At 41.1% G+C, this 20,814-nt stretch overlaps 1 protein-coding gene across 3 annotated transcripts; it reads right to left on the bottom strand.

Moving 5' to 3' along the window:
* Nucleotides 1-201: 201 nt before the first annotated feature.
* Nucleotides 202-18,827, bottom strand: FAM98A (family with sequence similarity 98 member A). 3 transcript variants are annotated; one of them, XM_054196715.1, is made up of 9 exons: nt 18,638-18,827; nt 18,082-18,160; nt 15,067-15,215; nt 13,352-13,486; nt 10,557-10,741; nt 7,990-8,070; nt 6,551-6,667; nt 3,684-3,851; nt 202-2,085 (listed from the first exon to the last, which is right to left on the bottom strand). In XM_054196715.1, the coding sequence occupies exons 2-9, from the start codon at nt 18,132-18,134 to the stop codon at nt 1,333-1,335; spliced, it is 1,641 nt and encodes a 546-aa protein (XP_054052690.1). In that variant the 5' UTR covers nt 18,135-18,160; nt 18,638-18,827; the 3' UTR covers nt 202-1,332. The 3 variants fall into 3 exon arrangements, with proteins under 3 accessions (XP_054052690.1, XP_054052689.1, XP_054052691.1); XM_054196714.1 differs by lacking the exon at nt 18,638-18,827 and adding an exon at nt 18,369-18,631; XM_054196716.1 differs by lacking the exons at nt 18,082-18,160; nt 18,638-18,827 and adding an exon at nt 16,888-17,917.
* Nucleotides 18,828-20,814: the final 1,987 nt, after the last annotated feature.

Below are 20,814 nucleotides of genomic sequence, written 5' to 3'. Positions count from 1 at the left end.
AGCAATTGAAGATCAGTTCCTCCTGTCTGCTCCTGTTCTGACAGCTTCTCAGGGGGCAGAATGCACAGCTTGGCTGAGACGCCTAGAACATCTAAAACAGATTAAAATGTAAAATAGATGCAGACAGAATTCCCCATGAATTCCCACCTACTGTAGCAACTGCTTTTTAATACCAAGAAGGAAAAGAAACTAAAGCAAAGAGAACATACAGATACTTTTATTGCTCACCTTTTATACAACAGCACACCTTCAGCCATTTTCTTTCACAGCTTGACAATATTTATGTACACAAAAAAAAACCAGCAAGAAGCATTATGTGGCTTTCAGTAAAGAAAAAAACCCAAACCAACAAAACAACATTAGAACGTCAAACTCAGCCAGGCTTCGTTTTCTGCAGCAATAATAAAAGGGCTTCCTCCAGGCAGGAACTAATCTTCCCAGGCCGTAGTGCATTTCTTTAAAAAGACAACCCCCAAAACAAATTGCCCTAGATATGCTGAGCCAGTGGTATTAACTTGCAAATAAAATAAATTTCAGTTTGTCATTTCTTCTAGCTGTTTTCAAGTAAAAATTCGGTTTGGAGGAGCAACTTGTTTTGGATGGATGCAGGTCAGTTTGAATTGCTACACCTAACTACAGGCCTACACACACTATCGGTTCACAATTTAGCTTAGTTTTAAATGATCTTTGCAGATTTTGGCGGCGGTCAGTCTTCAGAGTTGAGCAGGTGGGAAAACTTTGTTTAGCAGGAGATAAGGCTACCGAACATGGCATCCACAGTAGAGCTCATACAATAGACAAAAAACCTGTTTGTCAGAGGGAGTTCACTGTGCGCGCACATGTGTGTGTAACACCTTTGTGACTAAAACGAGAGGCCAGCAAGCCAAAAAGCAACACTCAGAACTGGTTTTAGAACATGTAATTGAACAATGATTAGGGGGGGAAAAATGCATAAATTCTAGTGTGTATTATATTAGACAAATTTGACCAGACAGGCCTTGATATATCTCTAAATCAAAGCAGAAGGCAAACACAGCAGGTAGTTTCAGAACAAAAGTGTATTGAGCAGAGGGAACCAGTCCAACATCTAAAAAAGCATGGCTATTAGTTGACTTTTGGGGTGCAGTGATGACGCATTTAATTCAGATAGGTTGGGGAGTGGGGAAGAGAGATCGACAGAAAGTAGTACTTTGCGCAATGCAAAACATCCTACCCAAAGAGATTCTACCTGCCATGTACAAACCTGCACTAATTCAAGCAGCGATTAAGCCAGGCCTCTGAAACCAGGTTTCTATAACATGAGCTCCGCTGAAGCAAAAGTTTTTAGCAGCCTCAGCTCGTGAAGTGTCTTCCTTGTCCAAAGCCAGACTGATTATACTGATAGCCTCCATGCTGGAAGTGCTGCTCAAACTGCCCCCCTTGATTAAAGTTCTGGCCACCTCTGCCCCCCCAGCCTCCTCCTTGACCTCCCCGGCCACCACGACCACCACGGCCACCCCTCCCACCTCCACGCCCACCCCCTCGGTCACTGTGGGACCCACCATCTTGGTATCTGTTGTCTTGCTGGTAGCCACCACCACCCCCTTGGTAGCCACTTCCTGAATACGAAGACGACTGGTAGCCACCATAGCCTCCTCCTTGGTAGCCACCACCACCACCACCACTGTGGTAGCCACCCGTTTGAAAACCTGCATCTCTGTAGTTGCTCTCCCTGTAGCTGCCATCCTGGTAGCCACCACCTCCACCATCTGTCCAGCCTCCTTGAAGCTTGTTTCCTCTTCCACCTCCTCTGCCGCCATGATCATAACCACCACGTCCTCCTCGTCCCCCCCGATCATGGCTTCCTTGTTCGTGACCTCCTCGCCCTCCATATGAGTCATAGCCTCCTCTTCCTCCTCGGTCGTGACCCCCATGGTCATAACCTCCTCGCCCTCCATATGAGGATTCGTAGCCACCTCTTCCTCCTCTGCTGCCACCTTGTTGCGGACCAGCCTCTGGTCTTTTCTGCCACGGTGGCATCTCAGGAGGTGGTGGTTCAATTTCATTGGGTCTTCCTCCTCTGTCAGGCACTCTACCCATTAGCACCTGCAAAGGGAAAGGGAAAACTGCCGTAGGAGTTGTAACACCTCACAGAAGAGCCACACGTACTGATACACACCACAAACAGCAGCCGCTCAAGGGTTCTTGCATACAGAGGATTTCATCAAGGCAAACTTTTCTATGTTTGAATGTGACAGACCCTTGTCTCCAATTAATAAGGGATTATCTACTACTCTAAATAAGGGATTATCTACTACTCTAAATAAGGGATTATCTACTACTCTAAATAAGGGATTATCTACTACTCTAATCACTGCTAACAAGACAAGTCTGGAGACCTGGGGTTTTTTTTGTTCAAACAGCAGACACATCAGTAAAGGCAGCACCAAATACCATCTTTCATTAAACTGTTTACAAATGCAGACTGCTAATCTCAAACAACTACAAGTACAGTGGAACACTGTCTCTCTCCTAAATAGTGCCCTGAATTGCTGTAAAAGCCATTGGCTAAGATGATATCTTTTGTAAAACAAGTGGAAAGATTTTTATGTTTCAGTAAGGACACACAGAGATAAACTTGGTATTGACAGACCAACAAACAGGTGTCAGACAGTGCTGACCAGAGTTGAGCAAGACTCTAAAAGGTCTTTAGCTGTCCAAGGGTGCTGTGACATTAAGAATTTAGCAAGACTTAAAATGGGACATGACAAGTTTTAGAGTGATGTAACAGCAAAAACTTAAACAGAATATGGTTACTTTTTTATTTTGTCACTGTCCTGGAAAACATGTAATACTGATAATGGAGATAAGTTAACAGGATACATTCAGCAGCAGGGCAGTATTTTATTCCTACTAAAACACACATACGGTCTTATGACAGTCACACCTGTCTTGCCACTTAATTTCTTTTATATTCCATACTCCAACTACACTAAAAAGGTGTAAAAATTATTTGGGGTAGAGGGGGGTGGTCAAATCAGCACACCACCATTCCATCCCAAATGAATTAAAATATTACTTAAAATATAACTGGTACCCAAAATGGAGAAAAGCACACATGTACACCCACAACTTTTAAAGTACCAAGTACACCGCTCTGTAGAGCTACTGAGCTTCAAGTTCAGCACATGTAATTTTGTGAGCATCCTACTCCTGTAAAATCGTAATTTTTGAAACAAGGGAAATTGCTTAGTCTAAATTCTATTCCTGCTATGTCATCGTTAAAACTACACATTAATCTAACCTGTGAGATCCTTGCTTTGTGATCTTAAAACATTCTATGTATGTAGACCAGAAACACAGTTACTATGTAGGTATTATTTCAGACACGGTGACAGAATTAGAATCATAGATTAGGTAGCAGCAGTGTAATGACACCAGTGATTTTGATAAGACTCCCACTGGAAGTAATCAAAGATATTTCAGCAATTTTTTACTGCCTCTAAGAAGGGACAGTCTGAACCTAAACAGGTGAAACTGCAGCTCCCATAACGCACTGATGCATATCTGGAGTACATAAACACCAAGTTTCTTATCCTTTATTTTTGAATTCCGTTTACAATCCTAAAAAAAGTAGGATTTATTACTACATTCAAATTACTTAAATATTCATAACGGAACAAGCCATTTGTCACCAAAGGTACCTTATTAATGGCACACGCAGTCTTCTCTCGGATGGAGCCACTGCTTGTTCTCATAATCTTTGACAGATCCTGCCGAGCTGCCAAGAGATTTGCAATGGAAATAGTGCACTTAGTAGATAAGAGGGCACGTTTTGGCTGGTAGACTTTAGCTAGTTTTTCTGTTTGACTCTGTGGGAGAGAAGAAAAACAAAACCCAGTCAGCTAAAGTAATAGGAAAGCAATGGGGCACCTCACCAAAAGAATCAAATCAACACTGAAGAACAAGACACTGCTGCAAATAGAACAAAAATCGACACAAAACGAGTGAGAACCACTTTGTAACTAACAATCAGTACAACAAAGCTAGCATTTGTCAAATTAATTTTAGTATAGGAAACTATTCTGACTGAACTGACACTGATCTGACAATTTTAAGATTAACAATATATACATGCAGACTTTACTACTCAGGCAGTCAAACTCAGAATAGCAGCGTGTCACATAATTACACAAACTACTGCTAATGTCTAAGAGATAGTGAAAGTGAACCACATCTGTGTCCAGCCCCCAGCCCTCTTTCTGTGCCTGCACCCTGACCCACACCCATTCCAGTCGGGCTAGTATCACCTTATCTCCAGCACTGTATCAGCAGAAAAAGGCTGTGTTAACTCTTTCACGCTCTTCATTCCAGTCAGCTTCTTCACAAAGCCAAGCCATCAAGAGGCACTGGCAAGAGGTACTTTACAAGAAGCAAAGCTCTCAAGTGCTTGTTCTAATTCAGTCCTTTGTCTCACATATGTAGGCCTAAGCCAGAAATGAGATCCTACACTTCAACTTAGCCCTGTATGCAATCTCTTCTTCTACTGCCTTTTGGCATTAACCATACTGGCTTTTTTGAACACCTTAAAAGCATGCCAGCAGCTTTTCAACCAACAGGCACAACAGAAATCTGTGACACCAGCCATGAGTTACATCTATTGACAGTTATCAACAGAGTACAATGTGTAATGCAGTTAGGATAAACCAGATCGCAATCTGCAGACAGACAAAAGGGCTGCTTTTTGTCTGAGCCCCCAGATGACAGCAGGGCAACAGGCAAACCAGGTTTTCCAACAAATCTCTTGACACGGCAAGAACTTAGGAGCAAATTTTAAAATCCTAACATCCTATTTTCCACCTAAAAGCAGAAAACCGGAACAGGGAAGAATTGAGAGTATGTATTTTCAAGTGACCCAGTGATAAATTTTTAGAACCAAAAGCTTCTACTTTTATATTACAAGTTGAACAGTGTTTATTCAAAGTGAAGAAAAACATGCACGTCATTTACCTGACACTGGCTAAAGACACGAAAAGCAGCAGTATTCACCAGAGCAGTAGTATGTTTTTCCCTGGCAATTTTGACTGCGCTCTGAGGGCAGTATTTTCGTGCTATGATATTATTCTTTTGGGTGAAATTTGAAATTTTTGAACTTAACCCCCCCAATAATAAAGTTTTTACTGGTGTTTCTACTACCTGGAGAAGTAACTATTTAGTTATACTACTGTATTCTGTTACTTTTCAAATTTTAAAATAAAATAAAAAAATACCATTGTGCATCAAAGCATTGCTAAAAGTTACTGTTAAAAGAAACTGTATTGCAACTCTGAAACACTATGGCCACGTTCTCCAACTTTATAGTTATGGTCCTAAAAAATGTAGATTTGCGTTTCAATGGACATAAACGCAGCTATATAATTTGCGGGTCTTGTGAAAGGATTTCATGTAGGTAGTCAAGTTCAAAAACATCTGAGAATTCTCCTAGAAAAAAAACCCAAACATGGATTTGGATATCAAAGCTGTAACACAGAAGTCCCTGGTTTTTAACTTAATCCGTATTTTTGCCCATTTTCATTCACTATTAAAATATTCAACAACCAGATTGTTCTTCAATCATCTACTCAAAAATGTGAAGAATACAAGGTTTAAGAGACAGGACACCGGTAGAAGTCCTGCTCAGGTGATGAAACAGAAAAGGGGAGAGGTAACGGTCTATTATTAAGATACAGTTGCTTTTTGAATTAATAATTTATCAAGAAAAAACACTTGATGATTCATGTGTCACGGTTTATCACTAATAACTCAGCCTCGAACACTGCCAGCAGCATAATTAACAGCATGTTCGCAGATCTGGTTTAGTCCTAGAAAATAAATTATATGTACTATTTTTTAAATTGTAATTCCTTTTTCACTGTGAAATACAGGAAATAAGGGAAACCATGTAATTATTTTTAAAAGCAGAATATGTATCACATACTCAGAGAGAACAGATGTCATGTCACAGCCACTTGCATGGTTCAAAGACAAAAGAAGCACATAAAATATTACCCTGTCTATGAGGTAAGAACAAGTAGTGCCTTAGCAGCTTTTCTCATGTGCATCTGTGGTGTTGTGCTTGCAAACAAAACTTTGAGATAAGGAAATCTGATCACTGTGGACAGCACGAAGTTAAGGAATGGTCAACAGGAAAATGCTTTTCTACCATCACACAGACACAGCACTTAATGATTCACATTATGGAACTCTGAACGCAAATGGCTGGATCAGTAATCTCTTCTTACTATGTTTTTTTAGTGACCTATTTAACTGTATGTTTTGGCTTTGGTGTATAGTTACACACGGTCCATGTTCTCATTTTACATACTATTTTAAAATCCAGCAAATCAGTTTTAAGTAAAAATTTTTTAGTCATCTTACATTGTCATAAACTTCTTCAGAAACTCAAATCAAAACCAGACAACTCCTGTGGTTCTCTCTTACTCATGAAGGATGAAACAATGAAGCAGTTTTCCAGAGATACTTGTTAAAAAGGGTTACCATCAATCAGGACCTCACAGCAAGTTGTTTGTACCTTTGCTCTATCTGACCAGCCAAAGGACTGCACAGTAACATCCAAACGTTTGACTAGCAGTTTTCGTCGGACTTCGTATTCGTTGACTATGGCTTGATTGATTGCTTCAATTTTTTCCTGAAACAAAAATTTGCAAACATAACCTATAGGTTATAGATAAAATGTTTCTACTTAACATAATAAATTGTGTGGATGGAAGAGAGTAAGACACACAGAGATATTAAGCAGGGCTTAAGCCCACAATTATCTACCTTGCCAAACGGGCCCCCACAGCAAGCTATGCTTGCTGACACTATTTTCCTGAAGGTTTCAAAGGCTCTGTTATCCTCACATTCAGCCTTCTACCATTTCTAACAGCATAGCTGTCTGTTTTTCAGAAGGGAGACAAAAACTGCACGCACTCCTGAGGCATTTCTCAACACCCACCAGGACAGAGAAGCAAAAGTGAGAAAATGCTACATGCAACAATCTGAAGGAGATGCAAGGACAGAGGTAAGTCCAATGGACGAGGGTGTCCTTGCCTTCTTAAAAAGTAGTAAGCTTAAGGACAAAGATAGACGACTAAAAGCAAGTAAAGTACTGTAAGAGGATCTTGATTAAAGCACAATCTGCATACGGATAAGTCAACAAACTGCCCCACAGGCAAAAGCCACCACTAGAAACACACCTGGCAGCAGACAGTGGTCTAGTCAGAGCAAGAGTTAAGATACACACCATTAGGGAAATAATTTATGTATTGACTGAAGCCTGGCTGGAGGGGGGCGTTGGGGCCCACTTTCAGCCTCAACAATACAAGCATTGAAGGAAGCAGACTGTTGGGATGATGAGCTTCAGCCTTAACCAAGTGACACTGAGTCTTGTAGTATAGCTTTGTGGTGGTGCAGGAGCAGTACCTAACCCAGGCACAATCCTTCTGGAGATGATTGCAGCTCTGCCACCTGGGAGTACAGCCTCTCCCATCTTCCACCTGCACACTCACAGCTTCTTGGAGAAGAGGCTATGAAGGAAGCAGACTACTCCAGCAGGACAGAAATCGAGAGGACAAAATGATGGGAAGACCCACAGGTTAGCCGGAAAGAAGCCACAGGAGGGGATGCGACACCATCACAGCAAGGCTAGGTCACACAGACAGTGATGGCAAGGGGCAAGAGAGGAAGGCTAAAGCTACTGCACAAGCATGCAGGTCAGCACCACCACCGTAAATCTCCTTTATTTTGGAAAACTTTTGCCTGCATCCAGACATACAGATTCACGAGCCTAAGATCTTATCGGTTGCCGAACACTTATTGTACCAATGTGCGTAAAATACTGCCAGAAACTGTCTTCTCATCTTCAGAAAGAGATAAGAAAAATCATTTTGCAGCATTACACACAAAATCAAGTTTAATACTTTATATACCTGAAAAAGGGAAATGGACTTTAATACCTGAACTACTTACCCAGTGAGCTGGTCCCAGTTGTTTCTTCAATAAAGGTTTTCCAACATGATTAGGTGGAACCTTTGCTAGGGTTTCCTTCAGCTGTTAGGAGACATATAAAAATATAAGCATTGGCTAAAAAAAAGAAAAAAAAAAATCATCTTTTCAACATTCAAATTACAGGAGAGGATTCTTGGACAGTCATTGGCATGGCAGAGCAACCTTCAATATTAAGTTGTTTTCTCTAGGACAAAGAACCAAGCACACTTCTTTCAGAAAGCAACTGGTTTTATATTTCTGGTAGTCTTGGCTATAATTATTTAAAAATTATGAAGGGCTATAGAGTAGATCTACAGTTAAACCAGAAGGATTCTGTGAGGTACGGCTCCTCCTGAAGACAGAGTGATTATTCCACACATCATCTCTTTAATTCAGAAGAAAATCTACACTTGCATCAAAAAGGTTGTATTTAGACTATGTAACACAACCTAAAGGACCCCTCTTTACAATCAAAAGGAGAAAATTGAAATTTAACTTGCATTTTAGATGTTTGGGCAAAACTTAGGTTATCTTTCCCTTCTCAAAATTTATGAGGACTTCAGAGGGAAGAAATGGAGTAGCAGCAACAAAAACTTGGATCAAAGCAGGCTAGAGTTACAAAACTTCACTTTTCCACTGCTGCAAACCACATTTTTCAACTTCCTTGGCTGCTGATTACAGCAGTTCATTTAACACATTCAGTGACCTGGTTTTCAAAAGGTACTGTGCCCAATTTGTTTAACTTGAAGATTTTAAAACCATGTGCTTTCAGAATAGCAGAGGTAGTTCATTCAAGTATCGGCAGTTTCTTTTTTTAATGTGGTAGATCATTAACAAAGAGAGTCAATTATCAAAGATCCTACTCCAAACTGTACTATGTATGTGCGAAGAAAAAGGGAGGTTGATTTTCATATACTAGATCAGAATACTGCCATTTTAAGACTCACTTGTTAAAAACGAGAAAACTTTGGGGTGATCTCTTGTTATAACTATGTTCTTACAGTTCAGAGTAAAATTTTCACTCTATGTTATTTAAGTTTTCACATTTTCCTCCACTTTGTGATGTATTTTCATTTACAAAGTGAAATAAGTTTTTCAGTTATTAGTCAGTTTTACTTTCTCCTTCTGAAATATTATCAACACCTGAGGTGTTCAGGTGTTAAGCACCACAGCTATATACAATTTCTAAAAAAAACTCGGTAGGTTAAAAATTCCTGATATATTTTATTATGCTTTAAGGACTATTCAGGTCTTTTTAGTATAGCCGCCTGTGGATATAAATCAATGAGATAACATTCATTTAACCTTGCGAGACAATCTAAAAGAAAAGTCAATTAGTAAAACATAACAGAATTCCCAGATTAAAAAGATTTTGATCTACTTTGCATTCTGTATTTTTACAGTCTCTTTCACCAGCAAAGCTTGCTAGCCTTATTCATTGTTACGAGTATTTTCTAACTTTTATAGAAATCAGAAGCACAGATTTCTTATGTATCTAACTTTAATGCCCGTGACAATTGCTTTGCTCTTTCACCAGCAAAGCTTGCTAGCCTTGTTCCTTGTTAGGAATATTTTCTACCTTTTATAGAAAATGGAAGCACAGTTTTCTTATATATCTAACTATTTAATGCCCATGACAATGCCAAAACCAACAAACAAACTGCTTCCATTCTACACCTTGGACTTCTGCTGGAAAGCCATCCTCCTCTTCTTAAACAGGTTAATCCAAACTGATTTCTTGCAAAGAAATGAAGCACTATTTTCAGGTGCTGGGTTTTGTTTAAGTACAATGCAACTTAAAGGTTAGCCAAAAAGCTTCTTGAAGTATTTTGGGGAGCTTCATAATCATATCCGTTCTTTAAAGTTCACAAAGGTTCTCTTCTGCTGTTCTGCTCTCCCCTATCCTGCAAGTTAAGTTACTTAACATAACTTAAAAACTTTGTCCCCCACCTTTGGTCTGTGCACTGGACAGTCCACTCTGTTTCACTGCTTTACAAAAATTACTGAAACAAAAGTAAATTTCTTCAAAAAAAAAAAAAACCCACAACAACTAGAGAACACATACATGTAAAGGAACAAAAATAAATGGAACCACAAGAACTGATGAAGCATTAGGGAAAAGGTGTAAACTTGACATTAGTTACAACACCTTTTAACCTAAACATTTTTAAAGCAGTAGGTTCCTGTAAAAATCTGTTCAGGTGTGTTTCTTGAAATACGTTTCTCCTTAGTGTTCTTCCTGAGGCCTAAGCTCAGCATTTTCCATGTCTTCTGCAACCGGTGATTACATTAAAACCTAGAGCAGAGTTAGAAATACCTCACCCCATAAGACAATGATAGCATAGTCCCTGACCTCGTGCCTTGGCATGGAAAAAGCCTTCAAACTCATTTTCAAAATCCTGACTCTTGGCATGTAAACCACGTTAACTTCCCTTCACACTTCAAACACTGGAGTTTCACAAGAGGCAAATATCTCCCTGGTAGCAGAACTATTTTCCATCAAAACAGTAACATCATAAATATTCTAGTTTTGTTCCTTTGGATCTTACTTTTTTTTCAATTCCACTGAAGAACTGGAACATCGTTATGTTGGCTGGAGGCTTGGACATGCCTAAAGCAATACATATGCCTTTTAGCTCCTGAAAGACTTCACTGCCACCTCCTTCCTGTGCTTTTTTAGGAGGGGCGTTCACACACAGCATTCTGGCAGCTTCCAGTTCTGAGATGAGGTATGCTGGGGTAAGAAAAATTAGATTTCAGCATCAGATATAGCCGAGTTAAATGACTTCAGAACCAGTGAGAACTCAAGTGCTTACAACCAACAAATGTGCAAATGGACTGTTTTAGAAAGAGTTAGGGCTATAATTTTGGTATCCACAGAACACTCATATTTCTAATAGTCACTAAGCCCAATGCTAGAAACACAACAAACAGGGGAAAGGTTTAGTACAACCAATTAAAGCCTGGAAAAAATCCCTATGATTCCAACAGGTATTAATCACAGAGTTCGACAGAGAGCACAGCTCTTTTCCTTCAGGCTTTGCCCAGCAAAGACAGGAGACTAGGAACATGGAAATAAGCGGGATGAGGGACTAGGACATGCACTTTAAGCTAGACAAGCAATCACTCCTTGAGGCTCTAGGAAACAAAGCAAGAAAAAATAGTAGAGATAAGTGAAACATTGTAAAAATCTCCTCTACTTCCCCAGGCAAGACACAGAGTGGAAAAAAAATAATCCCACTTTTAAAAGTACTATTGAGAATTCAGGTTTATAATTCCAGAAAGGAAGGCAGTAACTGATGAAATAGAAGACAGAATGCCTGCAGTGCTCTTCAATATCAGAACTGCAAGAGCCTACCACCACAGTGGAACTCCTAAATAACTAATTATAAATAATTATTTATAAAAAATAAGGATTGAAAAATAGATACTGCACTGGAAGACAGATTTGTGAACAAGGATGTAAATCCATGGCTATACAAAAGCAGCTTACTACCTATAAAATTGGCACAGATCAAAAGATTAAAATAAAAGAACAAAACATTTTAATGATCTCTTGAATTTCTTACAGATCTCTAGAATGCCTTCTGCTAAAGATACAGAACACCGTATAAATTATAAAGTTCTTAAAATATGTAAAGCAGTGAAGAATCCTTTGTAAGTTCTTTCAATAGTACTTTACATAGATTTTTCATATATTCAACTTTCAATTATTTACACCGTTAGGACCTCCTGAAAAAAGAAACTAGCAGCAGAATTTTGTTCCAAGAATTCAGAGGTCATATTCAAGCTGCCTTCAACTTCCTCTGACGCAGACTGAAATTTTTATGTCTATCATTGTAAGACACAAACATTCTCCAGATAGTGATTCTTTTTTGCAGACCTGTTCTGAACCAACCTGAAACTCTCGTACTTTTTACTTTTGCAGATGCCAGTTATTAATATTGTATTCTAGTGATGCTATAAATCAAGGCAATCCTAACTACTTCAGTTTATTTGGTGCTTTCCTGTCCCAGCAATACTGCTGCATCTTCCAATTGACATAAACTGTGCTGCATTTCGTTAAAATGTAAAATACCCTGGCATTCCATTAAAGAGGGTTATTCTGTTTTTCACGAAAAAAAATCTGGTTTTATGGCTCACATACAACAGGATACCTACTAAGTTATCTTAATGTAGGTAAAGAAAGCTATGCGAAAGTTTTAGGTATTGCTATCATGGTACACACAAAAGGCATTTGGCATCTAATTCAATTCCACATTTGACAGTAAACACAGTATTCCTGCCAGATGGGATACCAGAGATTGGCTTCTGAGCATGGCCTTATATTACCAAAACGTACATCCCAGAGGACCTCTGGGATAAACTGCGTGTCACAAACAAGTGAAATTTATTGAACTGAGCGAAATTGGCTTATAAAGAATAAGCTGAAGGGCAGATTTTTTGAGCTACAAAATATTTTAAATGCAGTAATTATCTCACTCCATCTGACATTTTTGAACATACTATCAAAACAAATTCAGATTAAGTCTTACTACTCATCTTTCTCCTACTGTTGAAATACAGGAACCTGCTGTGCAATTCATTTCTTACATCTCAGCTGAGAGCAGAACTAAATTTCTGTTTTGAAAAGTTAAAGAACCAGCAGCAACTAAGGAAGCAAATAAAACATTAATTTATGTTGAATTTAAGGTCAGGTTAAAATTACTATTATAATTTTTAACTCTGACACTTATAAGCAGGAATAAAATCAACTTAGGTAGTGAGACCTGCTGGGTCAAAAAACAAAGAGAAGACATCACTGTTACTACTGCTAATTTCTTTTCAATCAGCAGAAAGTAACATTGAAGCTATTTACTAAGGGAAATGACCAAAACAACTGGAAGTTGGCATAAAACATTTTCTCTTTTTCACTATTCCAATTGTTGTCAGAGTGTAGGGAAAATGCAAGTCTTATTGCACCTTGCTAGTCCTCATGGTGGGGGCTCCAAAATGATGATGCATCGGATGTTAGTGGTCATTGTTACAACCCTTCTAAACAAAGTTCAGTGGCTAAATCCTGGCAGAAGTCTTCAAATTATTCCCTCTTTGGAGTACCTTTTGAGAAGGAACAGGACAGACTTTTTGCTAGTGAATGTGAAAAAGGTTAATGCTCAGAATATTGTGTATCATGCACTGGCTACAAAGTGACTGGTTAAGTTTAATGAGACCCAAAAGTATCTGACACATTTAGGTCACTGTTTTAATGCATAGTGGTAAACAAAACAGTATCTCATTAAGCGTAACAAACAATACTGATTCTTGCACAAAATCAGATTTGCTTGCAAGTACCCTTTTAACTTACTAAGCAGCAAGAGACAGTTCTTTTGATTATGAAGGCGTTTTGTCACATCTCCTGATGTTAGTGACACATATGGACAGTTCATTTCAGCCAGCAACCCACTCATTTCAAGTTGAAATTCTTCTGCTTCATTTGGACCTTAGGAGGAAAAGAATAATAAGCTGTTTACAGATAATATATGTACCTCTGGCTATGATTAGAATTAATTAGCTCTTTAAAAAAAAAAAATATCGCTTTGCTCTAGTTGCTATTTAGCATTAAAACCCTGCTTTTAATGGAAGCTAAATGCATTCCTTGGGTTTCTCAAAGGCACAGCAAAACCTATTTGGAGCCACGATATTCCCCATTATTGTAAAGTTATGTTTCACCAACAGCTTTTACCAGCTACAACAGCCAGTCACTAGCAACTTCTATAATGAAAAGTGACATTAAAAGCATCACAAATCTTACAGGAGCATTTGAAGTGTCAACTAACTGTTCCTACTACAAAGTATTAGGTAGTTCTGATAAAGTCATGAATAATATGGTTTATGAGCTCTCATGTTTTACTACTTTTCCTTATAAGCTCAGATTTGTCAGCTGATCTTATTTCATTCCAACATTCTTTAAAAATAATTGCCATCTAAACCAAAGCTTAGACTGGTATTTGTGTCAGAAATTGGTGAAACTAATCTGAATTCGTTAAGCCAAGTTATGCAAAAAATAATGATAAATGAGAGATAACAGTTTTTCTTCTTTGGGTTGAAGTCCCTTTCCAAAAATTTTTATTTACAAACTCAAGTCACACAAAATGAAGGTAGGACTTGGTGGTATTACAGTTAAAATGTCACTGTTTAGAGAATTTGAAATACGTGTTAGAATACTTCTGGATTGTATTTTTACACAAAAGGTATAGTAGGAACTTTATACTACTAGAAGAGGTGAAATGCTATATCGTTACAGAGAAAGAGGGTCAAATACACTCAAAGAAGAAAGGATGGACATGTCAAAAACAGAGATAAAAATTAAAAGAACAGATTTTGAGGTGAAAGGCGGCAATTTTTGGCCACTGAGATTAAAGTTAAGGTAATAATGACATTATGAGTTAATATACTAGATATTCAGAAGTACAGGTTATCATAGCAATTGAACAGTTTAATCTGTAGAATGTCATGACTAGTTGACCGAAAATAGCATTTTTGGAAAACTAAGGTTGGCTTCCTCCACCAAAATGATAAACAAACAAACAAACATTTTCAGGCTCCTTCTCACAGAGTGTTTCATAAAGAGGGAAAAATACATAGCAAGCACACAGTTAAGGTAACCAACAATAAAAAGAAAATATGGTTACTGTAGTCATGAGAATGTTTCCTTGAACAGTAGGTATTTCTTACATCTAAATTACAAACAGAATTGTTAAAATAAAAGTATTCTCATGATCTCATTAAAAGAAAGCCACTAATGTTTCCTTAAATCCACACGAGAACTTTAAAAAAAACCCTATGGTTGAACAACTAAAAGAAAAAGCTAATTTCAGAAGAAAGATTGTTTGATCGTCACTATTATTTCAACCTCTACTAGGTTCATTGGGCAAGTTTGAGGTGGAAAACATCCAAAATCTAACAGCATACAGATGATACTCCCTGCTACAACAGATTTAACAACTGTCATCCCAAATCTTTATGGCATGCAAGAACACACATTAACTGCACATTTGTGCTAGAGTCATGGCTACTTACTGTTAGTTGCCTGCACATTTTCCTCTAGTTTACAGAATAGCCGTAGCTCAGACACCAACCAAGCACAGAGTTTGGTGAATTCAGGGGAACTGGCTCCATGAGAGACTGCCTGAGCCAGCGCGCCGTCATCTAACAATGGACCTTTGTAACTGACAAGTAAAACAAAAGCACAACTTATCAACATTTGCGATGACTAGTGTCCTGTGGTAGAGTTATTTTATGCTGTATACATATTGAGAGCTACACCCTCATCACATCTGCAATGCTCAACATCTAAACCGGTAAGATTCTTGCACTAAACTGTAAGAAAAAGCATACTGAAAACACCTGAGTAAACCCAGCATTTCCATGCACATTAACTTGCTGCCAAACAGACTGTCACAAAATATCACTTGAAGATGTTACTTACAATACAACTACCTAGGGCAACTGCAGTTCCAAAGTATCATTCTTGAACACTGCTTTACAGTATGTTGAACAATTACTGCTGAACTAGTGCATCTTTTCTGTTGTTTCCTATCACGTATTAAAGGGTTGCCAGGCAAAACAAAGCCTTTGATACTAATGTTACAGAACCGATCTGCAAAATAATATCCTCCTTTGAAAAGTTACCTTCTTAAATGGGCACAAGAAAAATAAATAGAGTTAGTTCTTTGCATAAACAAAATAAGCCAAAATCAGGCCTAGAGTAAGAAGGCACAAGTCTACAGATCAGGTTTTAGAAGATGTCATTTTCAGGACAGCTGTGTACTGATACCCTGTCAGAGGGAGGAGGAAGAGTAGGGATAAGACTGACTTATTATCCAAGTAGAAGCACCAAGTCAGAGCTTACCAGAGTAGTTAAGGAAAAACTGCACAATATTATTTTGACATACTTGCACCCAAACCCAGACATCTAAGAGTGAGCATAATAAATTGAAAACCCTCTTGTGAACTTCCAGGTAAAGTCACTCACTATGTCAGAGCAACCCAGTGAGTCCAGTCAACTCCTGGCAATACGCAGAAGTGGTGGGGAAAAAAAAAAAAAAGTCTTTTAAAAAGCAAATTAAAGTGTTCTCCTTCACACTTTGTTTTGTTCTTAATATCACATATAAAGGATTTTGTCTTCACTGTAACAGCCTATTATTTCATCTAACCAAAATGAAGAAGGCACGCTCAAAAATAACTTTTACCTCACAGAGCAGCTTGATTAGTGACACAGAGTTAATCTGCTAGCAGTTGATAGGAAGCTGTAATCTGATGCAGTGCATCCCTACTACATTAACAGAGGGGGCCAGACACAATTCCAACAGGCTAATTAGAGAAAGTTTAAGTCCCATCCCCCAGACGTTTCAGACCTACATATGTATAGGAACATATGGGACTTGGAATAGAAACATCCAGTTATAGATCAAAGTAGAACGGAAGCGATGACAAGCCTTTTGCTTTGGCAGGATCCGGATTTAAATTACTGGTCACGTCAGAGGCCCCTTTTCTAGAATTTTTGACAGATCTGACATCTTGACTATGTTACTTCTGATAACTATGACTTCAGCTACACATCTATTTGGCCAGTAATCCACCTTGCAGATTCCTGGCTACAAGCAGTCTTTTCCTTCTATTCCTGCCAATGGTACATGTTCTAGAGCTATGCTCCTCTTTTGGTAGCATTATGCCATCTGGTTCATTTACTTTTTCAATAGTTCAATAAACTGACTTAAAAGGGAAGAGGCGGCTATTTGAGTGCCTCAAGTACAAATCCAAAAAGAAACAAACAACTCTGATGTGCGATGCTATTAAAAAGAAAATAATCAAACAATATATTAGAAATGTCTTCAGTACCTGGTTAGAAGAAATAAGTTGAACTGTGAAGGATCATGGAGTTACTGTCAAAGCTTAAAACCTCAAACACCCCAGTCTTTCCAGACACAAGGAAGCAGAAGTCATTCAGTCACATGCAGCAGTTTTCCCAGCTGCTACCAACACTGTGGAAGCCCTATGTCTTTTTCTTCTCAATCACTGTTGCCAATCTGGGTTGATATGATTTTATTTTTTAATCTGCTTTCATCGTTCGCTTTATTTGAGAATGTCAAAAATCGAGAGCAACACCTTCTATCTATAATTACACAGATAAGGAGAACATCTGACAACTCCTTCAAGCCAGTAATATCCTTTTAAATAAATGGCAGAAAAAAGGAGCCAATCACACTAAGTGCATCATGGCAGAGATCTTTTCACATTTCAGTCAGATAAATATCTGCCAAAACAGAAGCTTAATTTGTCCAGCTTCAGAACTATTATCACCAACTTAGCCTGGAAATGCAATCTTTGTTGGAGCATAACGACTCCGACCACAAAGTGATTTATGGGAGCATGGCCAATGTGAGTAAATACAGATGTTTGCATAGAACCAGCAGCAGTAAAATTGTAACTGCCTCTTGTCTGAACTCTCAACAGCTTACAGACATGCAAGCTTACAGTAGGGCACATTCTCTTTGCTCTCCTTTTCATATTTATATAACCTTTACTGACTCTGACAGAGTAACAGATTTAAACAACACGTTTCCTGTACTATATTGTATTTTTTAAAAAGTAAAGGAAAAAATACTGTCATTTACAATTTTTTTTATTTTTTTTTGCTGTCTATTATATTTCACTAAACATGAAGCCTAAAAGTTTCCCTCTCCCCTGAATTCTCTAAAAAGGTTTCTTTCTCCCTTCCCAGCCAGGACCGCTCCGTTGAAGGGAGGGGTTACCGATGAGATGGCATGTCGGGAATCGAGGAGATCAGCAAAGGAAGAAGAGGCAAAACGCTGGCAAAGGCCGCACAGCTCAAACCCTGCCAGCCTGGCTCGCTGCTTTTCTCCAGCCCAACCGCCGCCACCACCACCGGCCCCGCTGTGGGGGAGGCACATGATGAAAAGGCACCGCTCCAGCTGCTGCCCTGGGCCGCGGCCCTCCGGGGCGGCACCGGCCCCGCCTGCCCGGGGCCCCACAGCGGGACCGCCCTCCCCCCGCCCGGCCCCGGGCACCTACCCCAGATCCTCCAGCGACTCCAACACGTCATTCTCCATGAGCTCGAACTCCATCCTGCGGCGGGGCACGGAGAGGGAACCTGCGCGACAGCGGGACTCAGCGCCCCCAGTACCCGCAGCCCCGCCACCCGCCGCTGCCCGCCCCCCCCGCCAAGCCCAACCCGGCCCCGCGGGCGGGGGAACTCAACGGTCCGTCCCCCCCGCCCCGCGGCGTGGGGGGAGCGGGGAGCGCCCCCCACCCGTCCCGTCCCGTCCCGTCCCGTCCCGTCCCCCGGCAGCCCCACGTACGCTGCTCGCACGCTGCTACGCCGCCGACTGCCGGGTTGGCATGTCAGGGTGGGGAGGCAAGGAGGGAGGAGCAGGTCCCCGGCCTGACCCCTCACCCGGCTTCTCCCCGGCCGCCTCGCCGCCGTGCCTGATCGGCACCACCGCCTTCCGCGGCGCTACCCTCCTACCCGCCGCGCCAGGCGGCGTTGCTAAACGGAGACGCGGGTGGGAGGACAGGCGCCGGGGTGTTTTCTGCGGGAAGGGATCCCGGGACGAGCCAAAGATCCCACCTTTCTGTTCAGGCGGCGCGTCGGGCAGGCCCGGAGGAAGGACCCTTCCCTCCCCGCCACGGAACCCACGCTGGAATGTGCTGCGGCGAGCGGTGTCGCAGCAACAGGCGGAGGGGGACGGGGCGGCAGGAGGGTCAAAATGCGTCAGTAACCGCGTGCTTCCTCAGCCGGGCGGGCCCCGCGCCGCGCCGCCGCTGCCGGGACCGCAAATCCCAGCATGCCCTGCGGCCGAGGCCGCCCCTCGCGGCCGCCGTAGGGGCCGGAGCCGCTAAGGCCTGTGTCCCGTTGCGGCGGTGGGTCGGTGTCCTGCCGGGGGTGGTGTGGCTCTGGAGGGTGCTGGGGCAACGCTGACCTGTACCAGGGCCTGCCCGACCCTGCCCTGGCCGTCAGACTCCTTCAAGGCTCTGCGCTGGCAGCTTGTTAAAAATTCTTTTAAGCTTCAGGGGCAGGGGACGGTGTTAATACCGTTCACCTCTCTCTCGGTTGTTCCGTTGCCAGCATCTTCGGGAAGGAAAGCCGTCCCGTGTGAATAAAAGATGTGTCATTAATAATGGAAAACTCAATTACGGGGTTACTGGGGATCATTCTGCTTGCGCTTTCTAGGCAATTTCTTAGGCAGCGTTGCCATATCGCAGAGCGATACGCAGAAGCCACAGCAGTACAAAAAAGGAAGGGTCAGGACTAAAAAGGAAGCATTGGTGAGAGAGCGGAGTGTGTCGTAACGGCTGCGCCATGCCAAACAGCCAAAAGCGCTCGTGCCAAAAATAATCCCAGCCCCTACAGCAGCAGTGAGTGGATGCTCCAGGTCCTGGCTGCCTGTACTTCATGAAATTGCCCTTGGCAGGCATAAAGAAGAAAAGCTGCGGTCAAATAAGGAGGGGTCTCGTAGCCTCAAGATAGGTAGGAGGAGAAAGAAACGGTACCTCAAAGGGCTAGAAAGAAGTAATTCTTCACTGACAGACAGCTCAGTCACTGGTTCTGCTATTAAAGACAGGTCAATCTACTAATTTAGGGAGAAATTATCCTCTTGAAGACTAAAAACTTAACATGAAAGGAATAGTACGGGCATTTCTCTTTCTTTGTATATTTGCTTATAGTTGTTGGTAAAGACTAGCCATAGGCCATTTCCGTTTTTTGAAAAACAAACTAAAGCTCCTGACACGCTGCCTTATCACTGCTGGGCTAAACTTGGCTATAGGAATTTCCTGCTTTGAGTTCAGTCCATTCACTTTAGATTTACTCACAGCATCTCAGATGTTCTGTCTGGGAGCCTTGCCTGGGTGGTTAAGCGAAGCTGGAGGTTTGGGAGATTGGATTTCTTCCTCCCAAACTCAAGACTGAATCTGAAGGCTTGTGATGCTTTTTTGATGTAATGGTTGTGTTCAGCTTGCTTGCACAGCTGGAATTGTACATAGTCCATAGTCTGCCCCTGCTCCTCATTTGCTGCTGCTTCTGGGCATAATGTTTAGCCCTGATTTGTGAACTTTATTTTTTTTTCTCCATTTGCCTTTTATTTATTTCTCTCTTTGATTCAGTTGTGGTAATACTGCAGGGTAGGGACAAGATGGGAATTACCTTCTCCAGTCTGTATCGCCCAGTTCCACAACTGCCTTACTTTCCTTTCTGTGCTGTGGGAACCAGCAGTTTCTTGAAAATCTTATGGATCTTGTGGCTGGGGAGAAGAACTGTCAGAGGTATGATGCTAACAGAGCAGGCAGATAAAATTTCCCCTGAGGACAGGGAAGACAGCATTGCTTTGTCATTCTGTGTCCTAGCAGTTCTGTGTTGTTTGTTTTTTTTTCCCCTAGCTACATAGGGTTTTTCACCACCCAAATTTTGGAGGCATGGGAGGTGCGAATGGCAACTGTGCAACATCCTGTCTCCTCTAGAAGAAATTCACTTAGACATTGTACAGCTACTTTTTGTTTCGCGTGCAAGTGCTTCTTGAACAAACTAATCTTGTTTGCTATGACGCAGCGAGATCCATGGCTTTGCAGAACGGTTCCTTCTGGAAGTAGCAGCCACTCAGGCTGTCAGCTCAAACCAGGGCTTTAACTGGCGTAGCTGATTGCCATGGGCTACCAAAGGCTCTGCAGAAGACTTGTCAAGCTGTAGAAGTGAGCTCAGCTCTCCTTGTGTTTCTTCTCTCCCTGGATGGGTTTGTTACTTCCCTCTCA

The sequence above is a fragment of the Rissa tridactyla genome, chromosome 3, assembly GCF_028500815.1.
Source record: "Rissa tridactyla isolate bRisTri1 chromosome 3, bRisTri1.patW.cur.20221130, whole genome shotgun sequence".
Taxonomy (NCBI): Eukaryota; Metazoa; Chordata; class Aves; order Charadriiformes; family Laridae; genus Rissa; species Rissa tridactyla.
This window is presented reverse-complemented; position numbering and strand designations above follow the sequence as displayed.

What these genes read in the sequence shown, in the direction of transcription:
- FAM98A (XM_054196715.1), bottom strand. Translation starts at nt 18,134, where the DNA reads ATGGAGTTCGAGCTCATGGAGAATGACGTGTTGGAGTCGCTGGAGGAT. An exon ending in GAACTGTCTCTTGCTGCTTA is followed by an intron (nt 10,742 to 13,351) that starts GTAAGTTAAAAG and finishes TTCTTACCCCAG; the next exon opens with CATACCTCATCTCAGAACTG. An exon ending in CTGCGTGTGCCATTAATAAG is followed by an intron (nt 2,086 to 3,683) that starts GTACCTTTGGTG and finishes TTCCCTTTGCAG; the next exon opens with GTGCTAATGGGTAGAGTGCC.